Source organism: Neovison vison, chromosome 9, assembly GCF_020171115.1.
Source record: "Neovison vison isolate M4711 chromosome 9, ASM_NN_V1, whole genome shotgun sequence".
NCBI lineage: Eukaryota > Metazoa > Chordata > Mammalia > Carnivora > Mustelidae > Neogale > Neogale vison.
The window spans coordinates 6,030,491-6,055,550 of record NC_058099.1 but is presented as its reverse complement, the minus strand read 5'-3'; the positions used below and the strand labels follow the sequence as shown (position 1 = coordinate 6,055,550).

Below are 25,060 nucleotides of genomic sequence, written 5' to 3'. Positions count from 1 at the left end.
GGCCGCAGCACCCCCCGTGGGAGTCCCAGTCGGGCTGCGGACCCCAGTTCCAGCCTGCTTAACCTCAGCCTGACGCGGAACAACGAGTTTAGACACGGCCACAAACTGGGTTTCGTGCGAATGAGATGTTCCTGAGGGAGCGTGGTGGGGGGAGGCCTGCTTTCCAGCCCCGGCTCCCCGGCTTCCCCGTCCCAAGCCTGCTCCGAAGCACGGCGGGACCTCTGAGCCTCAGTTGATCATCTGTCCGAGGGAGGTCTGCACGGAGCCATGTGTGACGAACTGAGCCCGGTCCTCTTCAGTACGTAGCCCCCTCGCTCTGACTGAGCCCCTTGTTGTAACTGGCCCTCAGAATCCACTTAGAAGACAGAGGTCCCTTGGGCATTGTGGAGGCTTAGCTGGGAACTGCTGTTCTAGACGTGTGCACACAGGCTTATGTAGGGCACATTTTAAGTTGTAACGAAGAGACCCTGAAATACACTATCTTAAATGAGATAGACATTTCTTTATCTCACCGAATTGTTCAGAGCTAGGTAGGATGACTTTCATCTGAGTCCAAGGTGCTTGCCTGCGCTCCTGCCCTTGCACCTACATTCCAGCCGGGGGGAAGGAGGAGAAGGAAATAGGGGGGTGCACAGCCCCAAAGCGGCACGTATCACTTTCGCTGTCATCTCATTGACGAGAACTGAGCCCCGTGACCCCAGTGGGGGCTGAGAAACAGTCTGCAGTCGGCTGGCCATGTGCTCAGCCCAAATCCGTGCGTTTTGTTACTGAAGCAAGAAGGGGAGATACTGATGGACAGGCTCTGTCACCTGGAAGACCAGAAACCTCGGTGTTTTCTGGGGACCTCAGACGTAGCCACGTTGCAGTTTGTGCTAGGTGCTGGGAAGTCACGGGGGTAGACTGGGCAGACCATGCCTCTTTCACAGAGCCCAGGGTCTGGGTAGGGAGAAAGGATTACACAGTCTTCAAAGGAAGAGAGGAGGGGGTGAGTTAAGAGCACATTCACGGGTCCACTGATTTAAGTTTCAAGTGATTTTACAGAATATGTGTTTGCAGCACATAATGAAACAAAATTCAGAAGTGAAGTGTAAAGTGCCCTCGAGGGGGGACATGTAGATTGGCAGGCTGGTGAAAGCCTTTCCGAGGTATAAAAAGTTTTTCAGTGGAGAGCTTTGGGGTCCGGCCGTCGGCGCCTCTGGCTGGAGTGGCCCCCTGGGCTGTTCACGCTCGGCTCTTCCCCTCACACAGGGAGTCTGTCAGTCCTGTGGTGTTGCTGGACCGAACCTGTGGGCCTGTCTCCAGGTAAGCCATCCTTGTCACCGTTGGGGGCGGGGAGCTTGGTCTAGACCCTAGGCTGGGAGCGTCTGTCTCTGGTGGGCGCTGCTGGAAACGTCAGGTGGGGACACGGGGCCTGGTTGTCTCAGGACCCGGGCCCAAGTCAAGAAGGCACTAGAGTGAGGGGATGGGTCTGGGCGCCACGCAGCCAGGCCTCAGTTGGCTCCCATCTCGCTGTGACCCTGTCTGGGCTTCGTGCAGGAGGCCAGGAGCCCAGGGCACGCTGCTCCCCCTTCCTCAGCGGCCAGGGCAGCTGTCACGGTAGCTGTCCCGTTCAGCTGGAACTACAGGGTGTATAAAGCTGTTGTCCTGCGGGGTGACAGGACCTCAGTCGCTTGTGGGTCCTGGTGGTGGAAAGGGCCAGCCCCGTCCTTGTTCCTTCCCTCCCTCTCTCCGCAGGTCTCCTGCCCTTACGTTGGCTGCGGAGAGTCCTTTGCTGACCACAGTACCATTCACGCTCAGGTGGGCGCTGTGGCCGGGAGCACGGGCCCCGCGGGCAGACGGCTCCGCATTCGAGCCCCTGCTTCTGCGGCCTCTCAGCTCCGTCTGCCCGCTCTGGGCCTTGACGGCCGTGTCTGTGAGATGGGACTAAGGGCAGCAGGAAGCGTGAGCTGATCTGCCGGTGGGAGCCTCCAGCCCTTGCGGGTGTCTGGTCAGCGGCAGGCCTAGGTGTCCCCGGCTGCGGGGCGAGCAGATTCTGAGCTTCCAGGCCTCTGTCCTGACCGAGGTCGCCCTGAGCTGCCGCGGGGCCCCTGTTGGGCCAGTGTATCCTCAACCTTGTTTTGGATCTTGCCCTCTAGGCAAAAAATCATAACCTGACGGTGAACCTGACCACATTCCGGGTGTGGTGTTACGCCTGCGAGAAGGAAGTGTTCCTGGAGCAGAGGCCGGCAGCGCAGCTGGCAGGCCCCTCACCCAGGTTCTCGGAGCAGGTAAGGGGGTGCCATGGAGTCAGTGCCGGAGGTAGTGACATACGCCTGTGACCCAGGCGTCGGTGGAGCCGGGATGGTGGTTCCCGGATGGCACCTGTCCCCGGGCAGTGTTCTCAAGTGCCTGCAAATGCTTGCTGAGCCCTGAGCCAAGGCTCACGTGGAGGGTTGAGGACACAGACGCCCTCATGGGAAGGGCTTCCCTTTGGGAGTCCGCAGGCCGTGGGGAGGCTGTGTGCAAGGACTTGTGGGAGCCTGGCTTGGGGCCTGTGGAGGGCCCCTGCCGCCCCAGCTCTAAGCCGTATCCCCAGAAGTCACTGCAGTGCCGGGCTCTCTGTGAAAGGCCTGGAAACCCGTCTAACGAGGTGCTGACCAGTCCCTGTGCCCCACTGAAAGCCAGTGGGCCCCGTATGGAGGGCAGCCTTGGGCCGGGGTCAGTGCGCTGCTTGGGGCCGGCCAGCTACCAGCTGCAGTGAGAGCCCGGGGGACCCCGCGTGTCCGTGTGTGCCCGCCTCCCCCACACTGACACAGTCACTCTCACATAGTAGGCGCTCCCTGCGTGTTTGTGAAAGATGTTTGCAGACGTGGAAGATGTTTATGATTTTTACCCAAAAAGACTATCATACAGCATATGGACAGTAGCTTGTTTTGGGGGCCTGTGCATAGCAACAGTTAAAAATCTGCAAGCTATGCCTGGACATCTCAAATTGTCTCAGGAAAGTTACATTGTCATTATTCTTCGGTTCTATTTTTTTTTCCAGATCTGTTACAAATAAGATAATTTTTTCATTATTGTAACTAAAATACAAGTTCCCGGGCTGGGGCTACCAGGGCCGGCTCTGGGGTGCCCTCTGCTCAGATGGGCTGACTTGGTGCGGACTCGCGGCTGGGGGCTGGGCTTCCTTTCCCCCCGGGGGTGCCACATGGGCCTCTGACCCGCCCCCCCACCGCCTCACCTCCCCGTGCTCCTCACGCGGGGTCTTCCTCACAGGACTCTGCCCCGCCCTCCCATCTTCTGAAAGCCGTCCCCATTGCTGTGGCCGACGAAGGAGACTCCGAATCCGAGGATGATGACCTGAAGCCTCGAGGTAGCCCGACCCCAGGACGAGGGGCGCTGTGGGGCGGGGCATGGGGGTGCTCTCGGCTGTGGGCCAGGAGGGTCTCCCGACCGACGGCCTGATGGCTGACGGCGCAGTGGCTCCCCTTGGAGTGCCGGCTGTCCGGCTGAGTCCCAGTGGCCTGCCAGCCCTCACCCCGCTCCTCAGCCCCGCGACCCCGCACAGGCCGGCCCTGCCGCCCCCTGCCTCCTCACCTGTGCGGGGCGGACGCTGGGCCGGGTTGGGCGGAGGGAGGAAGGGTCCGTCTGTCTGAAACTCTCAGGGACCCACAGCTCTCCTGAGCAGAAGCACATGAACGTACTTGGCAGATTTCTGGGGCGGGACACCAGCCCCCCCATCCCGCCCCGGTTGGATGATGCTGCAGCTCAGCTGGGCGGGGCAGGGCCCTCACTTTCCGTCCCCCGTGTGACTGGTTCCTAGGCCTCACGGGCATGAAGAACCTCGGGAACTCGTGCTACATGAGCGCCGCCTTGCAGGCCTTGTCCAACTGGTAGGTGGTGCCCTCGCCCAGGGGCTGGGGGGCCTGGAGCCGTCGCCGGGTACCCTGAAGGTGGCCGCAGCCCCTGGGCTGTGTTGTGTATGTTACCCCCAGATGCGTGTATACGGATCCGCGTCAAAAACCGTAAAAACACGCATGGCCTTTGGCCCAGCTGTCCCTCCTGTCAGAATTAGTCCTAGGAAGGTCGGCTGAGGTGTGGAGCACGTTGCCGGGGTGGGGGTGGGGTCCCTATCCTGTGTTCACAGGAAGGTTTGATGGTCCACATGTGTTTGTAAAGATTTTATTTATTTGTCTATCTATCTATCTATCTATTTATTTATGTGAGAGGTGAGCAGTGGGGAATGGCACAGGGAGAGGGAGAAGCAGCCTCCCTGCTAAGCAGGGAGCCTGATGTGGGGCTCTATCCCAAGACCCGGGGATCATGACCTGAACCTTAATGCAGATGCTTAGCCTACTGAGCCCCCCAAGCGCCCCAGTGGTCCCTATTTACAGGCCAGATTTACAATGAGTACAGGACAATATTTACTGAACATAAGGGGTCAGAATGTGGTCATGGGGAGAAAGGAGGTTATGAAGCTTTGTGTGGTGCAATCCCATTTGGGAGAGATATCCCTAATTTTTTTTTTAAGATTTTATTTATTTGTTTGACAGAGACACAGCGAGAAAAGGAACACAAGCAGGGGGAGTGGGAGAGGGAGAAGCAGGCTTCCCGCAGAGCAGGGAGCCTGATGCAGGGCTCTATCCCTGGACCCCGGGATCATGACCTGAGCTGAAGGCAGGCGCCCCCGGATTCCCCATTTCTGTCTAGGATAGGCTGTTAACTCTGTGAAGCCAGGGCACTTCCTGGTACATAGGTGTCCCGCCTGGGAGGGATTCGGTGCCTGCCTGTGTGAGGGAGGGAGGGGATGTGTGCATAGGAACGTCCAGAAGGATACATGCCTAGAATCTTCCCGAGTAGTTGTCCTTACAAGGTAGGATTAAAGTCACTTACTGAGGGCGCCTGGGTGGCTCAGTGGATCAAGCCTCTGCCTTCAGCTCAGGTCATGATCTCAGGGTTCTGGGATCGAGTCCCGCATCGGACTCTCTGCTCAGCAGGGAGCCTGCTTCCTCCTCTCTCTCTCTCTCTCTCTGCCTGCCTCTCTGCCTACTTGTGATCTCTCTCTGTCAAATAAATAAGTAAAATCTTTAAAAAAAAATTAAAGTCATTTACTGTTTGCCCATCTCTAGACATTCTAGTGTTTTTACAATGAATATGTATTTCTCAAGTAATGAGATAAGTTGAGGAAAAGAGAAGATGCCTTCAGGTTGGGGAAGGTTTCCACGGAGTGGGCTAGGGTCAGGGACAGGCACGCTCTCTCTGTCAGGCAGCAGCTGGCCCCTGACCACACGGCCCCTGAAGCCGGCAGCCCTGCAGCCCTGGGAGAGGGATGGGGGCTGTTTTGGCATCTCGGGGTGGCCGTAACAGAGCATGGCAGGCAGGTGCTCAAAACAGAAATTTATTCTCTCTCAGTTCTGGAGGCTACAAGTCTGAGGTCAAGGTGCGGGCGGGAGCAGGGGGGAAGAGGCGGCCCCTCTCCTTGACTGCTAGGTGGCTGCCTTCTCCCTACGTCTTCATGTCATCCTCCCTCTGGGCGTGTTTGTGTCCAAATCTCCTCCTGGTAGAAGGACGCAGTCATATAGGACCAGAGCCCACCCTGAGGGCCTCCTTTGAACCTAATTATGAGTCCAAATACAGTCACCTTTTGAGGTCTCCAACATGGGAATTTGGGGAGACCTAATTCACCCTATGGCAGGTTATCTGCAGGCCTTTCTGGCTCAAGGGCAGCAGCATGCCATCCCGTCCCCCCGCCTCCCCCAGCGTAGGCTCTTGCTTCTCTTACCAGCTCTTTCTAACCAATGCCACGCACCCTGCCCTCTCCCTGCCCCTAGCCCTCCACTGACCCAGTTCTTCTTGGAGTGCGGAGGCCTGGTGCGCACAGACAAGAAGCCAGCGCTGTGCAAAAGTTACCAGAAGCTGGTCTCTGAGGTCTGGCACAGGAGACGGTGAGTGACTGAGCCCCTGACCTTGGGCAGGCGCCTGGGGCCGGGGATTTCTCTCTCTGCCCCTCAACCAAGCACTCCCTGTGCCTTCAGCCCCTCACTGCGTGCTTGTCACGCTTCACCTGGGTGACCCACGCGGCAACCTCGTTTTACAAATTGGGGGGACTGAGGCTTGGAGAGAGTTTATGTGTCTTGCTCAAGGAGCTTGAATTTGAAAGTGGCATTGCCCCGAGCCTGTAGCCACTTCCCTGACGTGTGTGCCGAGGCCCAGACACGTGCCACGACTAGTCCCAGTCCTGCCTGCCACCATGCGTGCGGGAGAGACTCTCACAGGCGGTGGCTGGTGACGACCCCGAAGGGGCTTAGCTCAGTGTGAAATGAATTTGCAGACCGGAAGTTTGGGTTAGACCTGTTTCCTCAGGAAAATTGGGAATAACTTCAAGTGACTTCATAGAAATATGCCGAGTGTAAAAGCAGATTATAAAACTGTGATGCAGTGTCACTCCCGTTCTGTCAGAATTCAGCCAGGTTTGTTTTCTGTGTGTGTCTGTTTTCCTGGAAAAGTCTGGAAATGTTGATGGCAGTCATCTCTGGGTGATGCTATTAGCGGTGATGTTTCTCTGCTGGGCTTTTCTGAAATTTTAGACTTTTCAGTAATGAACACGTAATGCTTTTGAAATTAGGAGAAAACCGCAAGAAGTATTTCAGAAAGGAAACAGTTTTCAAGTAGGCTTGTCCCAGACGGGTGGGAAATGAGGCCAAACCAATCATGAGTCTTTGCCTGGTAGCTGGTACCTTGTGACTCCGGGGATGTGCGAACCGGCAGGGGCTCCGGGCTGAGTCAGCGCCTCCGCGAGTTGCAGCGGACCCCTCACTGGGTCTGATCCATCGCCCCAGGCCACCTGCCTTAGCAACCTGATGGGATTAGGACGCTCCGAGTGGGCCACCTGCGCTAACGGGTCTGGTCTTCCTACAGCCCAAGCTACGTGGTTCCCACCGGCCTGTCTCATGGGATCAAGTTAGTCAACCCGATGTTCCGAGGCTATGCACAGCAGGTAAGTCATCGGAGCTGCGCGGGGGACACCTGGGGCTGTTAGCAGGCCTGGCTCCGAAGCCGAGATCGGCATGGGAAATAGCAGTGCAGCTCGGGGTGATGGGGCGAGTCCCCTCACTGCCTGAGCCCTTCGTGTCTGTGAGGACACAGTAGCCTCCCGCTTAAGAAGTCATTTGCCCGGCCACAAGGCTGGAGATTTGACCTCGGGCAGTCTGACTGTAGAGTCAGGCAGAACTTCACTTTTATTAAAGGAAACATTTGATTACAAGTTTTTGTAAGTCTAGGGAACCCTTTGGAAATCAGTGATACTTTCTGTCGTCTAAACTTATGGGACCAAAACGAAGCGGAGTGCAAGCCCATGTATGCCCCAGTCCCAGGCCGAGCGGCTCGTTCACGGGGTCCAGTCCCCTGCCTCAGACTGCCACACAACCTGGGGTTTCACTGCTGGGCTTGTGGGAGGAGCTGGACCTGTCTGGGCGGCCGTTCCTGTGTCCCCAGCTTGAGGACCAGGGACAGAGCCGTGGTCAGGTGAAGGATGCCTTCCGCCCTCTCCCTCGGCCCCCAGCATCCTCCCTGCCATCCCTTCCTGGGCGGAGGTTGCTGGATGTTCTGGGCTCACACCGTCGATTAGATGAACGCCTGAGTGAGAAGTCCAGTGCTGCCCGAACGCGCTCTTTCCGGGCAGTGATAATGTCCTCCATGATCACGGCTCACCATCCACTGTTCATTAAGTTGTCCCTCTCCGCCCCACAAGGGCAGCTCTGTTTATCTTCACAGAGCCCTCTGAGGTGGGCTCTGTCGTCACCCCCATGTTAGAGGTAAGGGGCTAAGGCTCAGAGAGGTTCTACAGCTCACTCAGGTCACATAGCACAGAGCGGCAGGGCAGGACTCAGGCAGAGCTGAACCATGGCCCAGGCTCTCTGTGAAGGCCCTATGTAGCAGGGCTGCTGCCGAACACCCACCTGGATTCCAGAAGCATCCTTGTCTCTGGTTCTTAGATGTAACACAGGGAACATTCCTGAGTCTGAAACATGGGTGCTGCTGTGGGCCTCTGTTAATGACCACGGACTGACCACAGATTTTAGCAACAAACACATACCTGTGTTAAAAGGAAAAGCCAGAGAGAAAAGTAGATGGTGTACTGGGGCCTGTTTCTTAAAAGAAACTTCTAGGCCTCTGACACAGGACCCACGAATCCTCTCTGCTCCCTCATGCAGGATAAGCTAGTGGTTAATTACTCTGATCTTCAAGTTCAACACTTTGCTGAGGAAATCCACCCAGAGCCCTCCCTTCCCTCTCCCAGAACTGAGAGGAAGAGGCCTTTCTCTCCATGCCCGTGACGGAGGGCTGGGGAGGCTTGGCACCGTGTCGGCCAGGTGGGGGTCGGGGGCACTGCTGCCGATGCCGGGCACCGTGAGGGGCATGTTGTTGAACCCCGTGGCCCAGCATGGCACCTGGCCCCCCCCGGCTGTTGGAGACCAGCCACCACCACTGTGTTCTGGCCTTCTGCAGCACCTGGGGGTACGGCGCTCGGCTGGGCCCCTTGGTCAGGTGTTGGAAGCCGCGCTGCCCGGGGTCTCTGATCAGTTTGGTGACCTGGTCAGAGGCCAGAATCAAAGCTGTGACTCGACGCCCAGCCAGCCTGAAGGGGCGGCTTAGACACCTTGTGCCCACATCTCTGGGAGGGTGCCAGGCTGCAGTGGCATGGGAGCGTGCCATCCGGCCTCCGGAGCCTGTGCCGTACCACAGGCCGCAGTGGCAAGGGAAGGGGTGGGCCTGAGGGGCCTGGGGAGGATGGGGAGGGCGGGGAGGCCCGGAGGAAAGCTGGAGGGTGCAGGCGGCTGGCATCACCCCCACAAAACTCAGCTGAACCGTCACGTGCACCTGTGTCTTAGGGGGCCCCTTCCTGCTTCCACAGGCTCCCTGCCCATCCTGTAGGGAGCGAGGTGACTTTCGAGGTTGAACGCGACCCCTCCGCTCTCCCGCACTGAGCTGGCAGCAGGGTGCTTAGGAGCAGGGGGTGGGGCGTCACACGGACCTGCTGGGGGCGGGGGGCGCAGCTCTGCCACCTCGCAGCTGTGTGGTGGGAGGGGAGGCTCAGGGGCTGCTGTGTCCACCTTAGCACGGGGGTGGGTGGAACTGCCACAGAGGCTGTTAGGGCCGCCCCGCAGGTCTCTAGGGGGTGTTGTGAGGGCCCGAGAGGTGGATCCGCTGCTGTCCCCGCCCCCAGAAGCAGCGGGGCGCTGGCGGCAGGGTCCTCCGCCCTGGAAAGCCCTGTTGATGCAGCCGCTGCTTCCAGGACACCCAGGAGTTCCTGCGCTGCTTGATGGACCAGCTCCACGAGGAGCTCAAGGAACCGGAGGTGGCGGCTGCGACGGTGCTGGCCGAGGCACAGGACTCAGACTCGAGCGATACGGATGAGAAGCGGGAGGGTGACCGGAGCCCGTCGGAGGACGAGTTCCTGTCCTGCGACTCGAGCAGTGACCGGGGTGAGGGCGACGGGCAGGTTCGTGGCGGGGCCAGCTCGCAGGCCGAGGCCGAGCTGCTGATCCCCGACGAGGCGGGCCGCGCCATCTCCGAGAAGGAGCGCATGAAGGACCGCAAGTTCTCCTGGGGCCAGCAGCGCACCAGCTCCGAGCAGGTGGACGAGGACGCCGACGTGGACACGGCCATGGCCGCCCTTGACGACCAGCCCTCGGAGGCCCAGCCACCGTCGCCGGGCTCCTCCAGCCCCTTCCGGACCGCAGGTGCCAGACAGCCACTCGGTCCAGCACCTCCCGCACGCCTGTAGCAGGCCGGACCCGCTCCGAACCGGGGTGTGGCTCAGCCTGCCCGGCCGCCCCGCACCCCCATGACACTGGAGGACTGGTGTCCTGCAGGTTGGGTTGGGGGCCGGGGTGGGCAGAGGGCAGAGGACATACAGCGGGCCTCGGGCCCTGGAAGGTGCCAGTGGGTCCTCTTCCTGGCCGGGTTGTGGAGCCGACGTGCCTCCCCTCCGCAGCCCAGCAGCGGTCCCCTCTCTGCCCTCAGAGCCAGACAACGAGGCCCACATGCGCAGCTCATCCCGCCCCTGCAGCCCCGCGCACCACCACGAGGGCCACGCCAAGCTGGCCGGCAGCCCTCCCCGCTCGAGCCCCGTGAGGATGGGGCCCTCGTACGTGCTCAAGAAAGGTTGGCAGGACTGGGCAGGGAGGGGGTCTGCGGGGCACCCACCCGTGCAGCTGGGGCTGGGAACGCAGGGCGTCTGAGCAGCGGCGCCTCCCAGCCCTCCTCTAACGCCATAGGGGTGCGGGGGTTGCCCCTCTTACTGACATGACCGAGGCCCTGGGAGGGAACTGCATATCCCACCACGTGACGCACATAGGACCCCGAGTCCCGGCCTAGCAAGCCCCAGTGCTGCCCCTTGGCCCAGACAGGCTGGTGGGGCTGGGCCTAGTCCCGTGCTGTGCCCCCAGCCCAGGTGTTGAGCGCCGGCAGCCGCAGGCGGAAGGAGCAGCCCTTCCGCAGCGTCATCTCCGACATCTTCAACGGCTCCATCCTCAGCCTCGTGCAGTGTCTCACCTGTGACCGGGTGAGCCCTGGGAGTGGAGAGCCAGGGCCCAGCCTTCAGGGGCCTGGTGGTCCCCCCTCGGGGTGGGGGCGGGGGAGTGGCTTCTCCACCTGATGGCCCCTGCCTTTCTGGAAGGGGGAGGGCTCTGGTTGCCTGGTGCCAGGGTCCAGGGGACAGGGAGCAGACACTCTGTCCTCTACCTGCCATCGGGTGGCTGGTGTTCAGGCTGCAGATTCTGCTTGGTCTGGGCAGGGCGGAGCCCCGGAAGGTGGAAAGCCAGGCTGACCTTCAACCCCACAGGTCTCCACCACAGTGGAGACGTTCCAGGACCTGTCATTGCCCATTCCTGGCAAGGAGGACCTGGCCAAGCTGCACTCGGCCATCTACCAGAACGTGCCGGCCAAGCCGGGCGCCTGTGGGGACAGCTATGCCGCCCAGGGCTGGCTCGCCTTCATCGTGGAGTATATCCGGAGGTACACATGTCTGCCCACCTTCCCGCCTTCGGCAGACCCGAGACTGACCTGGACCTGGCAGGCAACAGACCGTGAACAGCAAAGTTCGGGCATTTGCAGGGCCAAGTTCAGGCATTTGGAAGGCACCCACAGCTGGATGTGCAGATGTTTCCTGAGGGGGCGGTGGGGACTTCCTCAGCCACCCTGGGATGGCCTGGGTTGGGTCTGAAGGCAGGTAACGACAGGGGAGTCACCAGGCAGCAGCCAGAAAGGAGGGCGGCAGCTGGAGAGTGGGCCTGGCCCAGTGGGGAGAGCAGTGGGCAGCTTTCGGGAGCCCCCACTGTGTGCCACGAGGCCCTCTTTACACGTACGTGATGTCAGGGTCCCATCTCCCTGGAGGACGGGCCAGTGTGACCGGGGTCCCTTCACAGATGGGAAGACGAGGCTCAGGGAGAGGTGGTGTCACTCTCCCGGGGACACCGGGCTGCTGGTCCCAGGTGTTCATCCCCCCCACCCGGCCAAGATGCGTCCCGGGGCCCCAGGTGACCAGGTCTTAGTCTTGCCTGGGCCCTGGCGGCACCCCCCCACCCCCATTCCGTCTCCCTAGGTTTGTGGTATCCTGTACCCCCAGCTGGTTTTGGGGGCCGGTCATCACCCTGGAAGACTGCCTTGCTGCTTTCTTTGCCGCTGATGAGCTGAAGGGTGAGTGGAGTGGGCTCGGCTGGGGAGGGGGTTGCTGGGTGAGCTCGTAGCTGGTTTCTGGAAGGCACTGTCAGTGACACCCACCTCCTCCTTTCCACATCCCTCCACCCCTCCCCACAGGCCCCCATCAGTCAGGCCGGGCCTGGGCCTGCGTGTCCTCCCAGCCCCACTGCCGGGAGCGCTCCTAGGGCTTTGCCTCTCTTGCTTCTGCTTACCAGTTTGTTGGACAGAAACAATACGTGCTTTAATTTTGCATTTCCTCGGTTACCAATAGTTTGGGGCAGTTTTTGTAAGTGGCTTGACTATTTTTTATTTCCTATTTTGAAATTTCCCAATCCTGTCCTTCTCCCATTTTTCTGTCGCATGGTTGGCATGTTAACAAACCTTTGGGAAAGCTCTTCTAAAAATTAAAATTAATTGTGGTAAAATATACATGACCTAAAATGCACCATCTTAGCCATTTTGAGGTGTAAAGTTCAGTAGTGTTGACTATGTTCATGCCGTAGTGCAGTCCCTCTCCAGAACTTTCTCACTCTGCCAAATGGAAACTCTCTACCCCAAGACAGCAACTCTCTGTTCTCCCCTCCCCCGGCCGCTGGCGCCCTTGTACTTCCTGTCTCTGAACTTGACAGCTCTAAGAACCTCATCTAAGTCAGCTCATACGGTGTTTTCCTTTTTGTGACCGGCCTGTTTCACTCAACATGACATCCTCTGGGTTCATCCGTGTTGTAGCAGGTGTCAGGCTCTCCTTCCTTTTTAAAAAGATTTTATTTATTTATTTGACAGAGAGTGAATGAGCAAGAGAGAGCGAGAGAGCACAAGCGGGGGGAGGAGCAAAGGGAGAGGGACAAGCAGACTCCCCTCTGAGCAGGGAGCCCATGTGGGATTCGATCCCAGGACCCTGGGATCATGACCTGAGAGGAAGGCAGACGCTTTACCGACTGAGCCACCCAGGCAGCACTCTCCTTTTTTAAAGCTGCGTCGTATTCCACCGATAGACCACGGGTTATCTATCCGTTCATCTCTCAGTGGACACATGGGTTGCGTCTGCCTTTTGGCTCTTGTGAACATTGCTGCAACCAGCATGGCTGTGCACCTGTCCCTTCTCGACCGATTTCATCTCCTTGGGATACATACCCAGCAGTGGGATTGCTGGAGCGTTCGGCCGTCCTATTTTTCATTTTTTTTTTTTTAAGATTCTATTTATTTATTTGACGAGAAAAAGAGACAGCGAGTGAAGGAACTCAAGCAGTGGGAGTGGGAGAGGGAGAAACAGGCTTCTGGCTGAGCAGCGAGCCTGATGCGGGGCTGGATCTCAGGACCTTGGGATCATGACCTGAGCCGAAGGCAGATGCTTCACCAACTGAGCCACCCAGGCGGCCCCTATTTTTAATTTTTTGAGGAACTTCCACGCTATGTTCCTTGATGGCTGTGCCAATTTCCATTCCCACTAGTAGTGCACAAGTTCCCTCTCCACATCCTTGCCAACACCTGTTACCTCATTAAAAAAAAAATATTTTTAATTATAGCTATTCTAAAACAGGTGTGGGGTAGTATTTCGTCCGTAGTTCCGATTTGCATTTCCCTGGTGATGAGTTTTGTTGAGCATCTTTTCATGCACGTGTTGGCCATCTGTTTGTCTTTGGGAAAATGTCTCTCCAGGTCCTCTGCCACTTTTTGAACGGATTATCTGGGGGGGTTTGTTTGTTTTGCTCTTGATTTGAATGGATTCGTTAGGTATTCTGAATATTAACTCTTTATCTGACATATGGTTTCTCAATATTTTTTCCTGTTCTGTAGGTTGCTGCTTTATTTTGCAAATTGTTTCTTTTGTTCAGAACTTTTTAGCTTGATGTGCTCCCAACTGGTTTTTTTTTTTTTAAAGATTTTATTTATTTATTTGACAGAGAGAGATCACAAGTAGGCAGAGAGGCAGGCAGAGAGAGAGAGAGAGAGGAAAGCAGGCTCTCCACTCAGCGGAGAGCCCGATGCGGGACTCGATCCCAGGACCCTGGGATCATGACCTGAGCTGAAGGCAGCGGCTTAACCCACTGAGCCATTTTTGGTCTTGTTGCTTTTGGTGTTCTGTCCACACCTGCGTTGCCAAGACCAATGTCAAAGAGCATTTTCCTATGTTTTCTTCTAGACTTGTATGGTTTCGGGTCTTCTATTTAAGCCTTTAATCCATTTCAGGGTATGAGACAAGGGTCCGGTTTCATTCATCTGCATGTGAATGTCCAGTGTTCTCAACACCGTTTACTGAATGACTCTCTTTCCCCCCCCCATTGAATATTCTCGGCTCCCTTGTCAAATAGCGGTTGCCCATAGAGACTCACGGGTTTATTTCTGGGCTCTCAATTCTGTTCCTTGGTCTGTGTGCCTGTTGCTTTGCCAGTACCATACTGTGCTAATGACTGTCGTTTTGTAGCGTAGTTTGCAGTCAGGAAATGTGGTGTCTCCGGCTTTGTTCTTGCTCAGGATTATTTTGGCCGTTTGGGATCTTTTGTAGTTCCGTATGAATTTTAGGATTACTTTCTACTTCCGTGGACAGTGTCACTGGACCTCTGGCAGGGATTACCTTGACTCTGTAGACGGCTTTGGGGGGACGGTATTTGTCGTTCTCACCCATGAATGCAGGGTATCTTCTCACTTAATTTGGTCTTTGCGTAGGAACAGCTCTGTCCTTGTCCCATCGCCCTGTGGCGTGGTGGTTTTCCCATACCAAGCAGTTACGTGACACCCGCTGGGTACGGAGAATTCAACTCAGTTGTGGTTCTGCTACCTGGAGACAGCATTAGATCCCACAGGTCAAGGACTCAGTCCTATAAGACTTCCCCTCCCCAAGAGCCCATCACAAGTCCCGCTTGTCATCTGTGTTTCTGACTGACCGGCTACAGATCAAAGGTTCCAACCCCTCCTTCTTGGGTTGGATAAATTTGTTAGAGTCCTTACTTACTAGGTGACTGGTTTATTGTAAAAGGCTGTAGCTTAGGAACAGCCAGGTGGAAGAGATGCACAGGGCAGGGTATGTGGGAAGGGGTGTGGAGTTTCCACAGCCTCTGAACTCCTACTTTCCCTTGGTCTCCATGCATCCACCAGCTCCAAAGGTCTCCCAACCCCACGCCATTGGGATTTTATGGAGGCTTCCTTGCGTACGCGCGATCAGTTATGAACTCCTCTCTGTAGGACACCAGTGTGGCTGAAATTTCCCAACTTCTAATCATGGCTTGGTCTTTCTGGTGACCAGCCCTGATTCTGGAACCATCCAGAGTCATCTTGTTATTTACTTTTTTAAAGATTTTGTTTATTTTTTTTTTTTATGTTAGAGGGAGAGAGAGTGAGTACACATGTGAGTAGGGGGACAGACAGAGGGAGAGGAAGAGAATCTCAAGCAGACTCCATGCTGAGCACAGAGCCTGATGTGGGGCTCGATCTCATGACCCTAAGATCACGACCTGAGCCGAAACCAAGAGTCAGAGGTTTAACTGACTGAGCCACCCAGGTGCCCCAGAGTCACCTCGTTAGAACAAAAGTCACTATCATTACCTAGGAAATTCCAGGGGACTTAGGAATCCTGTGGCAGGAAGCAGGGTCAGAGAGCAAATGCCAGAACAAATAATGCTGCCAGTGCTCTTAGTCCTTAGGAAAGTACAAGGACTTCAGGGGCTCTGAGCCAGGAACCTTGGGCTGTATTTTCTGTCATGGATTCATCCTAACAGTTTTTTGGTGGAATCTTAGGTTTCCAACCTTCTCTTTTCCTATTCGGATGTCTTTTATTTCTTTTTCTTGCCTAATTGCTCTGGCTAAGACTTCTAATACTGGGTTGAGTAGGTGTGGTAAGAGGCAGCACCCTTCTGTTGTGCCCGGTTTCCGGGGAAAAACTTCTAGCTCTTCGTTGTTGGGGATGAGATTAGCTGTGGACTTGTCTTAGATGGCCTCTGTTATGTTGAGGTGTGTTCCCTCTACACCCAATTTGTTGAGAGCTCTTACCATGAAAGGGTGTTGAAATCTGTCAAGTGATGTTTCCGTCTCTGTTGAGAGGATCATTTGATTTTTATGCTTTACTCAATGAATGTAGAGTATCGTGTGTATTGATTTGTGTATGATAAACCATACCTACCTTCACATTCAAATTCCATTTAAACATGGTGTGTGATCCTTTTAATACAATGTTGAATTTGGTTTGCTAGAATATTACCGAGAAGTTTTCCATCTATATTCATCAGGGATATCGGCCAGTCGTTTTCTTTTCTTATCATGTGCTTCTCTCACTGTGATATCAGAGTGCTGCTGGCCTCCTAAAGTGAGTTTGAGAGTACCCCCACCCCGCTCAGTTTTTTGGAAATGTTTGAGAAGGATTAGTGTTAATTCTTTTTTTAAATGTTTGATAAAATTCACCAGCAAAACCATCTGGTCCTGGACTTTTATTTATTGGGCGGTTTTATGTTTGTTTTTTATTACTGTTTCCATCTCCTTCCTCATGATTGGTCTATTCAGATCTTTTGTGTCTTCATGATTCAGTCTTAGCAGGTTGTATGTTTCTAGGGATGTTCCCATTTCTTCTAGGCTGTCCAGCTTGTTCGTGTACAGTTTACTCTGTCGTGCCTTTTATGATCCTTTGTGTTTCTGTGGCGTCAGTTCCAAGAGTCCTCTTCCATTTACAATTTACTTGTCTTCTCTCTTTCTCTCTCTGCTAACCTAGCTGAAAGTTTTTCAATTTTATCTTTTCTGAAAATCATCTCTTAGTTTCACTGATTTTTTTCCTGTTCTTTTCTTCATCTCACTTTCATTTATGTCTGCTGTAATCTCTCTTATTTCCTGCCTCCTGCCAAGTTGGTGCTGAGTTTGTCTTTCATTTTCTAATTCACTGAGGTAGAGTCTGGTTGTTCATTTGAGATCTTTTTTCTTAATGTAACTTATTGCTATGAAATTCCCTCTTACAGCTGCTTTTGCTGCATCCCATATATGCTAGTACATTGTGGTTTCATTGTCATTTGTCTTGAGATACTTCCTGAGTTCCCTTTTGATTTTTTTTCTTCGACTTGTCGGTTGTTGACGTGTGTGTTTGTGAATTTTTTAGTTCTCTTCCTGCTCATTATTTCTAGTTTTATACTGCTGTGGTTGGAAATACACTCATCTTCCCAAATTCATTAAGGCTTGCTTTGTGGCCCAGCTCCTGGAGCTGTCCTGGAGAATGTTCTGTGGGCACTTGAGAATGTGTATTCCGGTGCTGTTGGATGGAATGTTCTGTATATGTCTGTTAGGTCTTTTTGGCCTGTAGTCATTCAGGTCTAGTTCCCTTACTCATTTTCTGCCTGGATGATCTGCCCAGTGTTGAAAGTAGGATATTAAAGTGTTAAGTATTATTGTCCTGCTGACTCTTTCTCCCTTCAGTTGGGTTAATGTTCTTTTGAAATATCTAGGTGCTGTGGCGTTGGCTGCATATCACCCTTTGCCACTGTACAGTGACCCTCTTTGTCTCTTTGACCGATTTTGACGGAAAATCTGTCGTATGTGATGTCGGTAGACCCACCTCTGCTCTGTTGGTTTCCGTCCGCTGGGAATGTCTCCTTCCATCCCTCTCTCTCAGCCCGTGTGCCCTTAGAGCTGAAGCGAGTCTCTTGCAGGCGGCATATCGGGTTGTGTCTCGTAAGTATAGATTGTTATGTCCACCTCGGCTCTCATGTCCTGTCCCCGCTCACCGTTGTCTGCATTTCCTGCCCTAGGTGACAACATGTACAGCTGTGAACGGTGTAAAAAGTAAGTGTGTGTGCTCTGGGCTTTCTCCCCAAATTCCCGTTCTGACCCCTCGGTCTGTCTGTGTCCCACGTGCTTTCCCAGTTCCTTCAGAGAGTTTGATCCAGACCTCACAGAGGTGACCATGGGGGGAGGGTGCTCACTGGGCCCCTCTGTCCCCACACCGGGACACTCACCGCTTCTCCCCTGTTCCTCCCTGCCAGGTTGCGGAACGGGGTGAAGTACTGTAAAGTCTTGCGGCTGCCTGAGGTGAGTGGAGAAGCCTCCCGCCTGCTCTCTCTGCCGCTGACTGACGTGTGGTGGCGCGGTGGGTCACCCTGTATCCCAGGGAGCCTGAGCTGAAGAGGCCTGGGACAGGGGGGTGTCTGCTGCTGGGACCCTCTGTCAGCTCCCCCATGCTCTGCAGGTGTGGGGCAGAGGGTGCCACCTGGAGGAGGGCAGGTGTGTGGGGAGGGACATGGCCACCACGCTGTCTGCGCTGGAGAAGGCCTTTCTGAGGAAGAGGGTCACGTGAGCCCTGAGCACGGGGGCTGGCGTCAGCCTTGTGGAGGGAGAGCCGGGAAGGAGCAGGTGGGCAGAGTGTGGAGGCAGGAACGGGCTTGGCCAAACCCAGGAAGGGCCGTGTGGCCAGAGCGCAGAGGAGTGTGGCCCGGGAGGCAGGTTCTGGAAGCCCGTGTGGAAAAGAACTGTGGTCAGGGTTCTGACGGTCAGCTTCTTTCACGGACCAGTGCCGCCCTCGGGGACTGTGTGGGCCGCCCGCGCTGTCTCCGTGGCCCTGCCGTCTCGTGCGCCTTGGTCAGGGGACAGGCCGCGGGCCAACTCGGCTCCCACGCGGAGCTCTTCCGTGTGTCCAGGCGCTCAGTAGGCGGGAGCCCTCAGCCAGCCTGGGCCTCTGGAAGGCTCTTGGCATTCGGTTTCTTGTGTTCGCCTGGAGGGCGAGCCCTGAGTGGGTCAAACAGTGGCCAGTGGGTGTCCCAGAGCCCGGCCCCAAGCCCCCACCTGGTCACAGGGCCCCGGGCATCCCTGCCTGGAGTGACCGCCTCCTCCTCCCCGCCCTCCAGATCCTGTGCATCCACCTGAAGCGCTTCCGGCACGAGGTCATGTACTCGTTCAAAATCAGCAGCCACGTCACCTTCCCCCTCGAGGGACTTGACCTGCGTCCGTTCCTTGCTAAGGAGTGCAAGTCCCAGATCACAACCTACGACCTCCTCTCGGTCATCTGCCACCATGGCACAGCAGGCAGTGAGTCCGCCCCCCTCCCCTCCCCACATCACCCCTGTCCCTGTCCCCCAGGGTGTCTGTGACCAGCCTGCCCCTCCCGCCACTAGGTGGCCACTACATCGCCTACTGCCAGAACGTGATCAACGGGCAGTGGTACGAATTCGACGACCAGTATGTCACCGAGGTCCACGAGACGGTGGTGCAGAACGCTGAGGCCTACGTGCTCTTCTACCGGTGGGTCCCCTGGCAGCTGTCACAGTGGGGTGTGGTCCGGCTCAAGGACAGATGGGTGGCCTGTGAGCCTGGGATGGCCAGCCCCTGTGCTCTGGGGCTTTGCTCCGGGTGCCTTTGGAGGGAGGTAGAACCTGGAAGGTTCTAGGCTCTAGGCAGTAAGGGTGTCAGGTTGTAAGAAAGAGCCTTCTGGCTGTGGGAAAAGCAGGGAACCCAAGAAGTTGAGTTTGGGTGTTCCGTGGTGCTCCCATGGAGCGACCGTGGCCAGCACTCGGGCCGGGGCAGTGGGGCCTCTGAGAGGCTGCCGGGCTGCTGAGGGGCTCAGGGGGCGGGGAGGGCAGTGGTAGGTGGCTGCGGACACACCCCTGGCAGGGAGTCCAGACACAGCTGCTCCTAATTCCCCTGCCCCACCCCTGCCCCCACCCCTGCTCCACCCCTGTCCTGACCCTACCCCACCCCTGCACCACCCCTGCTCTGCCCACCCCGCCCCACCCCTGTTCTGCCCACCCTGCACCACCCCGGAACGACCCTGCCGCACCCCTGCCCCGGCCCTGCGGCAGGAAGAGCAGCGAGGAGGCCGTGCGGGAGCGGCAGCAGGTGGTGTCCCTGGCGGCCATGCGGGAGCCCAGCCTGCTGCGGTTCTACGTGTCCAGGGAATGGCTCAACAAGTTCAACACGTTTGCCGAGCCTGGGCCCATCACCAATCACACGTTCCTCTGCGCCCACGGAGGTGAGGGGGCCTGCTCCGGGATCGGGGTGTGGGGGGCGGCCGGCCGAGCCCCCAGCGCTCCCTCCCTGTGCCTTCCTCCACAGGCATCCCGCCCCACAAGTACCACTACATCGACGACCTGGTGGTGATCCTGCCCCAGAACGTGTGGGAGCACCTGTACAACAGGTAGGGCGCTGCCAGTGGGGCGGGGGGAGCCCGGGGAACAAAGGCCACCGTGGGCCCACGCTGCCCAGAAGCAACCGTCAGCCTCCCCTGCACATGCCCGCAGAGAAGACGCTTGGGGGCGCCTGTCAGACCCTGACTGTTGGGAGGGAGGGAGAACGGCTCCTGCGTGGCCAGCAGGTCCCTCTCATGGAGAGTCCCCGGTGCACTGGCTCCAGCCGCCCGGCTCGGGTAGCCTGGGCTTCCAGGTTCAAGTCCTTCAGGGCCAGAACGGGGCTCTCACATTGCGGACGCCTGGGCCCGGGTCACAGTGCAGATGGGCAGGCAGGACGTGAGCTCCCGAGAGAGCGGTCGGATAGGCCAGGAGGCCGCCCCCCAGACAGGCTTTGCCATCCGCTGGCAGGTCGGGTGCAAAAACTCAGCCTGGAGGTAGGCAGGTGGGTCAGGGCCCCACAGGGAAGTGGGTCCCCATACCCTGTGGGGATCCGCTCTCCTGCCTGCAGAGGGACAAGCTTCTGCCTCCCTTTGACATTGTCCCCAGGGTCTGGCCAGGTGGGCCGCGGGCCTCAGCAGCTCCTGCCTGGTAGCCAAGAGGGAAAGCAAGATTGTTAGTCCGCCCTTCAGCCTGTAAACATAGCTCTGTGACACGCCTGCCCTGGGGCAAGTGGCCACCGGGCTCCGTGGGCCTGCTGGCACTTAGGTCCCCCTGCCAGTCTGAGGGTGACAGAAAAGTCAACAGGCCATGCACAGGGCACTCAGGGCTGCTCCGCGGCTTGGCCAGGGAGACATCAGGGAGCCCCCCGGGAGGAGGAGAAAGCTGCCAAGTGGAGGGCAGTCCTGGTTCTCTGGCATGTTCTGAAACTCTCCCTTCAGGGTGCGCTCGCTTGCTCTCGCTCTCTCTCTCTCTCTCTGCCCTTCCTCCGGGTGCAGATTCGGGGGTGGCCCTGCCGTGAACCATCTGTACGTGTGCTCCATCTGCCAGGTGGAGATCGAGGCACTGGCCAAGCGCAGGCGGACCGAGATCGACACCTTCATTAAGGTGCGCGTGGTCAGGGGCACTGGGGAGGGACGGGGGTTCTGGGGGGGACAGGTGGGGAGCTGGGGACTGAGAAGCCCTGCGGGGTTGGGCTCCTCGTGGAAGACCTGTCCCGTGGGAGCACAGAGCGGCCGGACACTGAAGGCTTTGCTGGCAGGAGGGTCAGGTTCCGGAGGCTCAGGTCCATCTGCCGGGTGAGCTGCTGAGCCACCGTGGAAAGGACAGAGAGCCCTGCCGCTCGGGGCTGGTGCCTGCTGCGGGGGCTGTCCTGTGCGTGAAAGGACAGTTAGCGTCCCTGGCCCCCGCATGCCAATGACGGCAAAAATCACATCCACACCGTGGCCGTGTCCCTTGGGGGGCAGATCTCCCGCTAGTGAGAACCGTGGGGCTGTTCAGAGTGACGTGGAAAGGTGCATTCAGTGAGAACAAGTGGCGAAGTGGCCCGTGGACGCAGGTGTGTGTGTGTGGCCTGGGGCTGCTGGGAACAGGGTGACTCGGGACCACCGCCCCGCAGGAGGGGAGCGTGGGTAGAAGACAGTAAGGGACGCTGAGCTTTGTGCCCAGGAGAAGACGACATGTCAGGAGAGTTAATGGAAGAAGTCAGTGCCTTCCGTTAAATAGGGGGGTGGGGGGGCGGCGCTCGGCCTGGGACCTCAGCTGAAGAAATTCAGTGTCCCCTGCAGACGCCGGTGGGTGGGACCGCGGCAGAGGGCTCGCCAAGCTTGTCTGGGAGCTCCCCAGTTTTCTACCTGGAGTGTCCAGGGTTTTCTAAGAGGTGGGGAGGGCAGGGGGACAGGGAGGGTGGCAGGGTGCCGGGTCCATGGCGCTGACCCTCCCCTCTGCTGCCCCTCCCTCGGCCCAGCTGAACAAAGCCTTCCAGGCAGAGGAGTCCCCCGGTGTCATCTACTGCATCAGCATGCAGTGGTTCCGGGAGTGGGAGGCCTTTGTCAAGGGCAAGGGCAAGGACAACGGTGAGTGTAGCATGGCCTGGCCCACCCCCCAGTACAGGTATTCTCCCTGCCCCAGGGCTGTGACAGCGGGTCGGCGGGGTGTTGGGGGGTGCCCATTGCCCGGCCTTCTTGCTGCGGCAGGACTAGCGTGGTCTTACTTGTCCCTTCCCTCGCGTCCTGTCCCCTCTGGTGCTTTTCCCTCCTGCCGGGCACTTTTCTTTGGGGGTTTGCTTGCCCTATAGAAAGATTTTAGTGGCTAGATGGCTTCAGACTCTTGGGAAAGAAGAACGTGGATACCATGTCCTCTGACCGCTCACTTTCCAGAGCTGGAACCGGGCAGCCTCCCAGAACCCTCCACAGGCCCCAGCAAGAAACGGCTGAGCCCGAGCTCTGGCCTGCCCTCAGCACACCCTCCCACCCTCGAGCCCCCCCCACAGGCTCCCAGACTAGCGCTTGGGGCCTGGCCGGGCCAGCAGCAGGCCAACATGGGCCTTTCGGAGCCTGAGCACCAGTCAGGCCTCAGGGCGAGGGGAGGGGCCCGGGGGCTCCCTGGTTTGGTGTTGGTGTAGGGCCGGGGCTTTGCTCCCGAGTTGCAGCCCGCCCTCAGGCCCCAGCTTTGCCTTCTGCTGGCTCTTCCGGGGGCACTTCCTCCCTGGCCTCTGGAAACAGCTTTCAAGGCACTTGGTTGCCGAGGATGCCGTGTGATTTAGGGGATGGTGCTCAGCAAGGGTCTGAAGTCCCAGAAATCCCTGGGATGCCCCAGGTCCCTTCCGGCTCTCCTGCTTTGATGGCCGAGCATTCGGTGCCCGGCCCCTGTGGGCCCTGGACAGCCTCTCCAGGGTCATGGGGTCGGAGTCACGCTTTGAGAATGGCTTCTGGCTGCGGAGAGGTGGAGGGCCATGGCGGGGGCAGGTGGGTTTCCTGCTGCCGCAGAGGCTCCGAGGCGCTGAGCCTGAGCCGGGTCTGTTCCAGAACCCCCCGGGCCCATCGACAACAGCAGGATCGCACAGGTCAAAGGAAGCGGCCACATCCAGCTGAAGCAGGGTGAGTCTCGCCGGCTCCAGCCCTGGCCTCCCCGGCCAGCGGGCCTCCCCACGGTCCCTCCTGGCTGCAGGTCACAGTCCCACTGGAAGCCCCCGCCTGTCCTACCCGGACCCTGTGCCAGCCTCTGCTTGCCCTTTGCGGGCACCCCATACCCTGGGAAATGGGTGGCAGCCAGAGATGTGCCTTCCGGGATCCTTGAAGAAGCGACATCCCTCGGAGCGTCCCGAGGTTGCTCTGGAAGAGCTTTGCATGGGAGCGCACGGAGCTCCCGGAGCCCCCTGCCAAGACATGGCCCCTCGGGGCGGGAGTTGGGGTCAGGGGAGGTGAGTGGGCAGCGCAGGCGCAGCCCCGACCGCCTGGCCTCTGGGGCCCCGCAGGAGCTGACTATGGGCAGATTTCAGAGGAGACCTGGGTCTACCTGAACAACCTGTACGGCGGCGGCCCCGAGATCGCCATCCGACAGAGCGTGGCCCAGCTCCAGGACCCAGAGAGCCTGCACGGGGAGCAGAAGATTGAAGCCGAGACCCGGGCCATGTGACCTGCTGGGCCAGCCTGTAAGTCCCCTCCCTCTGCAGAGACCCTCTCCCGTCCCGTGTGTGTTGGAAGAACGCAGCCCTGAACGCACCTTCCTGGAGACTGTTCGGAAAAACCCTCTCGTGAGCCCCGCTGGGCCGAGTGACCCAAGTGTCCCCACAGGCGCCCGCCTTGGCCCTCCTCCCTGCGGAGGGCGTGTGTGTGCCCCGAAGAGAGGCCGGCGGCTGGGGAGACCCAGGCAGAAGGTTTTCTGCCCAGAGGCAGCAAGTTCTCTGGGTCCCAGTGAGTGAGGTCGCGATCAGGAGATACACCCGCTGCGGGCTCTCCAACACCCAGGGCTCTCCGACGTTCCTTAACTTGGGTCTTTGTGTCCACTTGGCACGGCCGTTGTGTCCCCCACCTGCCCTCTTGCTCGTCAGGCCCAGCTTGGGTCCCTGGAGCTCCAAGTCAGCGGCCGTGACCGAGGGACCGCAGGGCAGGAGGAGCTCTAGGTGCTGCGCGGCGCCCAGCGTGCCCAGCGGGAGCAGCGGGGGTGCCTCTGCCCTAGGCCCCGCCTTGGCCCGATCCGCCGGGGTCCCAGAAAGGCTCCGGAACCCTGGGCTGCTCTCAGCGTTTCTCCTGCAGACTGACGACTCTGGACTCTGTTGCGACGGGGACCCAGGGTGGGGGTTGGTTCTGCTGCCGAGATTGTTTCTGGAGGCAGCTGGTCCCTGGCTCCCCGTGCTGCCGAGCTGGCTCCCCAGACAGGCTGTCGCTCGTCCCCAGCAGGGAACCAGATGATGAGACACAAGTACCCCGCGTCACTGTCCTTTGCTGTGGATATGGCTTCCCTGGGGTGGGGGCGGGGGCTCCCCGTTTCTCACCACACTGTCACGGGGAGCCCGGGGAGACGTGGCGCCAGGGCAGCTCTCGCCTCGGCCGTGGAAGCCCATTCTGGATGCTGAAACGGGCCACGCGGGGGCGCTGGGGCGAGCGCAAGGGGCCGGGCTTGCCTCTGGGGACACCCACACCCCTGGACGAAGCAGCTGGGGCGAGATGCCCGCCTCCTTGGGACTGGAGGGAAGGGGGTTGGGGAAGGGGCCTTGGGACCTGGGCCCCCACACACCGTGGCCTTTAGTCTCTAGAAGCAGATGCGGCTGAATTCCGGCAGAGCCCGGGAAGCTCACTCTGCAGTCCTACCCGGGTCCTCCCCCATCGAGGCAGCGCGCAATCGCCATTGGAGAACAAGCCGCTCTGGAACCCCCTGACGTTTGCTACAGTCTTGAAAGTTCCTGCTGCAGCCAGCGGGCACCCCCCGCGGCGGGGCTGCGTGGCCAGTCATTGCCCTGCTGGTGACAGAGACTGCGCCAGGTCGTAAACTTGTCCCCGCCGTCGGCGCGGCCTTGTTGGTGTTCAGAATGTCCTAATAAATACATATGCATCCCCCGCAGGCCTGGCTGTCATCTATGCCCGCGGCAGGTCACGCTGTCAGTGGGGGGCCTGCGCTGGGGGTGGCGCGGGGTGGGGAGATGAGCGCCCGCACCACCGCACACGGGAGAGGGCTTGGCAGGGCTCGGAAACCAGCCGGCCTCTGGAGGCCGCGGGAGCGGACAAGGAAGGGAGGCCGCGAACGCGCGTGTGCCGCCTTTTCCTGGAACCAGCCCTGGCCCCAGAGAAGTGGGGCCAGTTGTGGGGGTGGGGGTAAGGCCGCACATCCCATGGGCTGGTCCCGTACTG

At 58.3% G+C, this 25,060-nt stretch overlaps 1 protein-coding gene across 5 annotated transcripts in view; it reads left to right on the top strand.

Annotated features, from left to right (window-relative positions):
- Window positions 1-24,773, top strand: part of USP20 (ubiquitin specific peptidase 20) — a 39,858-nt gene extending 15,085 nt beyond the window's left edge. For 3 of the 5 annotated variants that reach the window (XM_044264695.1, XM_044264694.1, XM_044264697.1), the window contains 22 exons: window positions 1,249-1,302; window positions 1,735-1,797; window positions 2,136-2,267; window positions 3,256-3,352; window positions 3,803-3,872; window positions 5,811-5,924; window positions 6,898-6,976; window positions 9,275-9,722; window positions 10,006-10,146; window positions 10,431-10,546; window positions 10,826-10,998; window positions 11,585-11,679; window positions 17,406-17,439; window positions 17,640-17,685; window positions 18,498-18,678; window positions 18,765-18,891; window positions 19,449-19,618; window positions 19,702-19,783; window positions 20,711-20,819; window positions 21,679-21,787; window positions 22,739-22,810; window positions 23,188-24,773. In XM_044264695.1, the coding sequence (XP_044120630.1) occupies window positions 1,249-1,302; window positions 1,735-1,797; window positions 2,136-2,267; window positions 3,256-3,352; window positions 3,803-3,872; window positions 5,811-5,924; window positions 6,898-6,976; window positions 9,275-9,722; window positions 10,006-10,146; window positions 10,431-10,546; window positions 10,826-10,998; window positions 11,585-11,679; window positions 17,406-17,439; window positions 17,640-17,685; window positions 18,498-18,678; window positions 18,765-18,891; window positions 19,449-19,618; window positions 19,702-19,783; window positions 20,711-20,819; window positions 21,679-21,787; window positions 22,739-22,810; window positions 23,188-23,348 (2,673 nt within the window). In that variant the 3' untranslated portion in view covers window positions 23,349-24,773. Of the gene's footprint in view, window positions 1-1,248; window positions 1,303-1,734; window positions 1,798-2,135; window positions 2,268-3,255; window positions 3,353-3,802; window positions 3,873-5,810; window positions 5,925-6,897; window positions 6,977-9,274; window positions 9,723-10,005; window positions 10,147-10,430; window positions 10,547-10,825; window positions 10,999-11,584; window positions 11,680-17,405; window positions 17,440-17,639; window positions 17,686-18,497; window positions 18,679-18,764; window positions 18,892-19,448; window positions 19,619-19,701; window positions 19,784-20,710; window positions 20,820-21,678; window positions 21,788-22,738; window positions 22,811-23,187 lie in introns of those variants that run through there. The other 2 variants (XM_044264696.1, XM_044264698.1) reach the window with 2 other exon arrangements.
- Window positions 24,774-25,060: the final 287 nt, after the last annotated feature.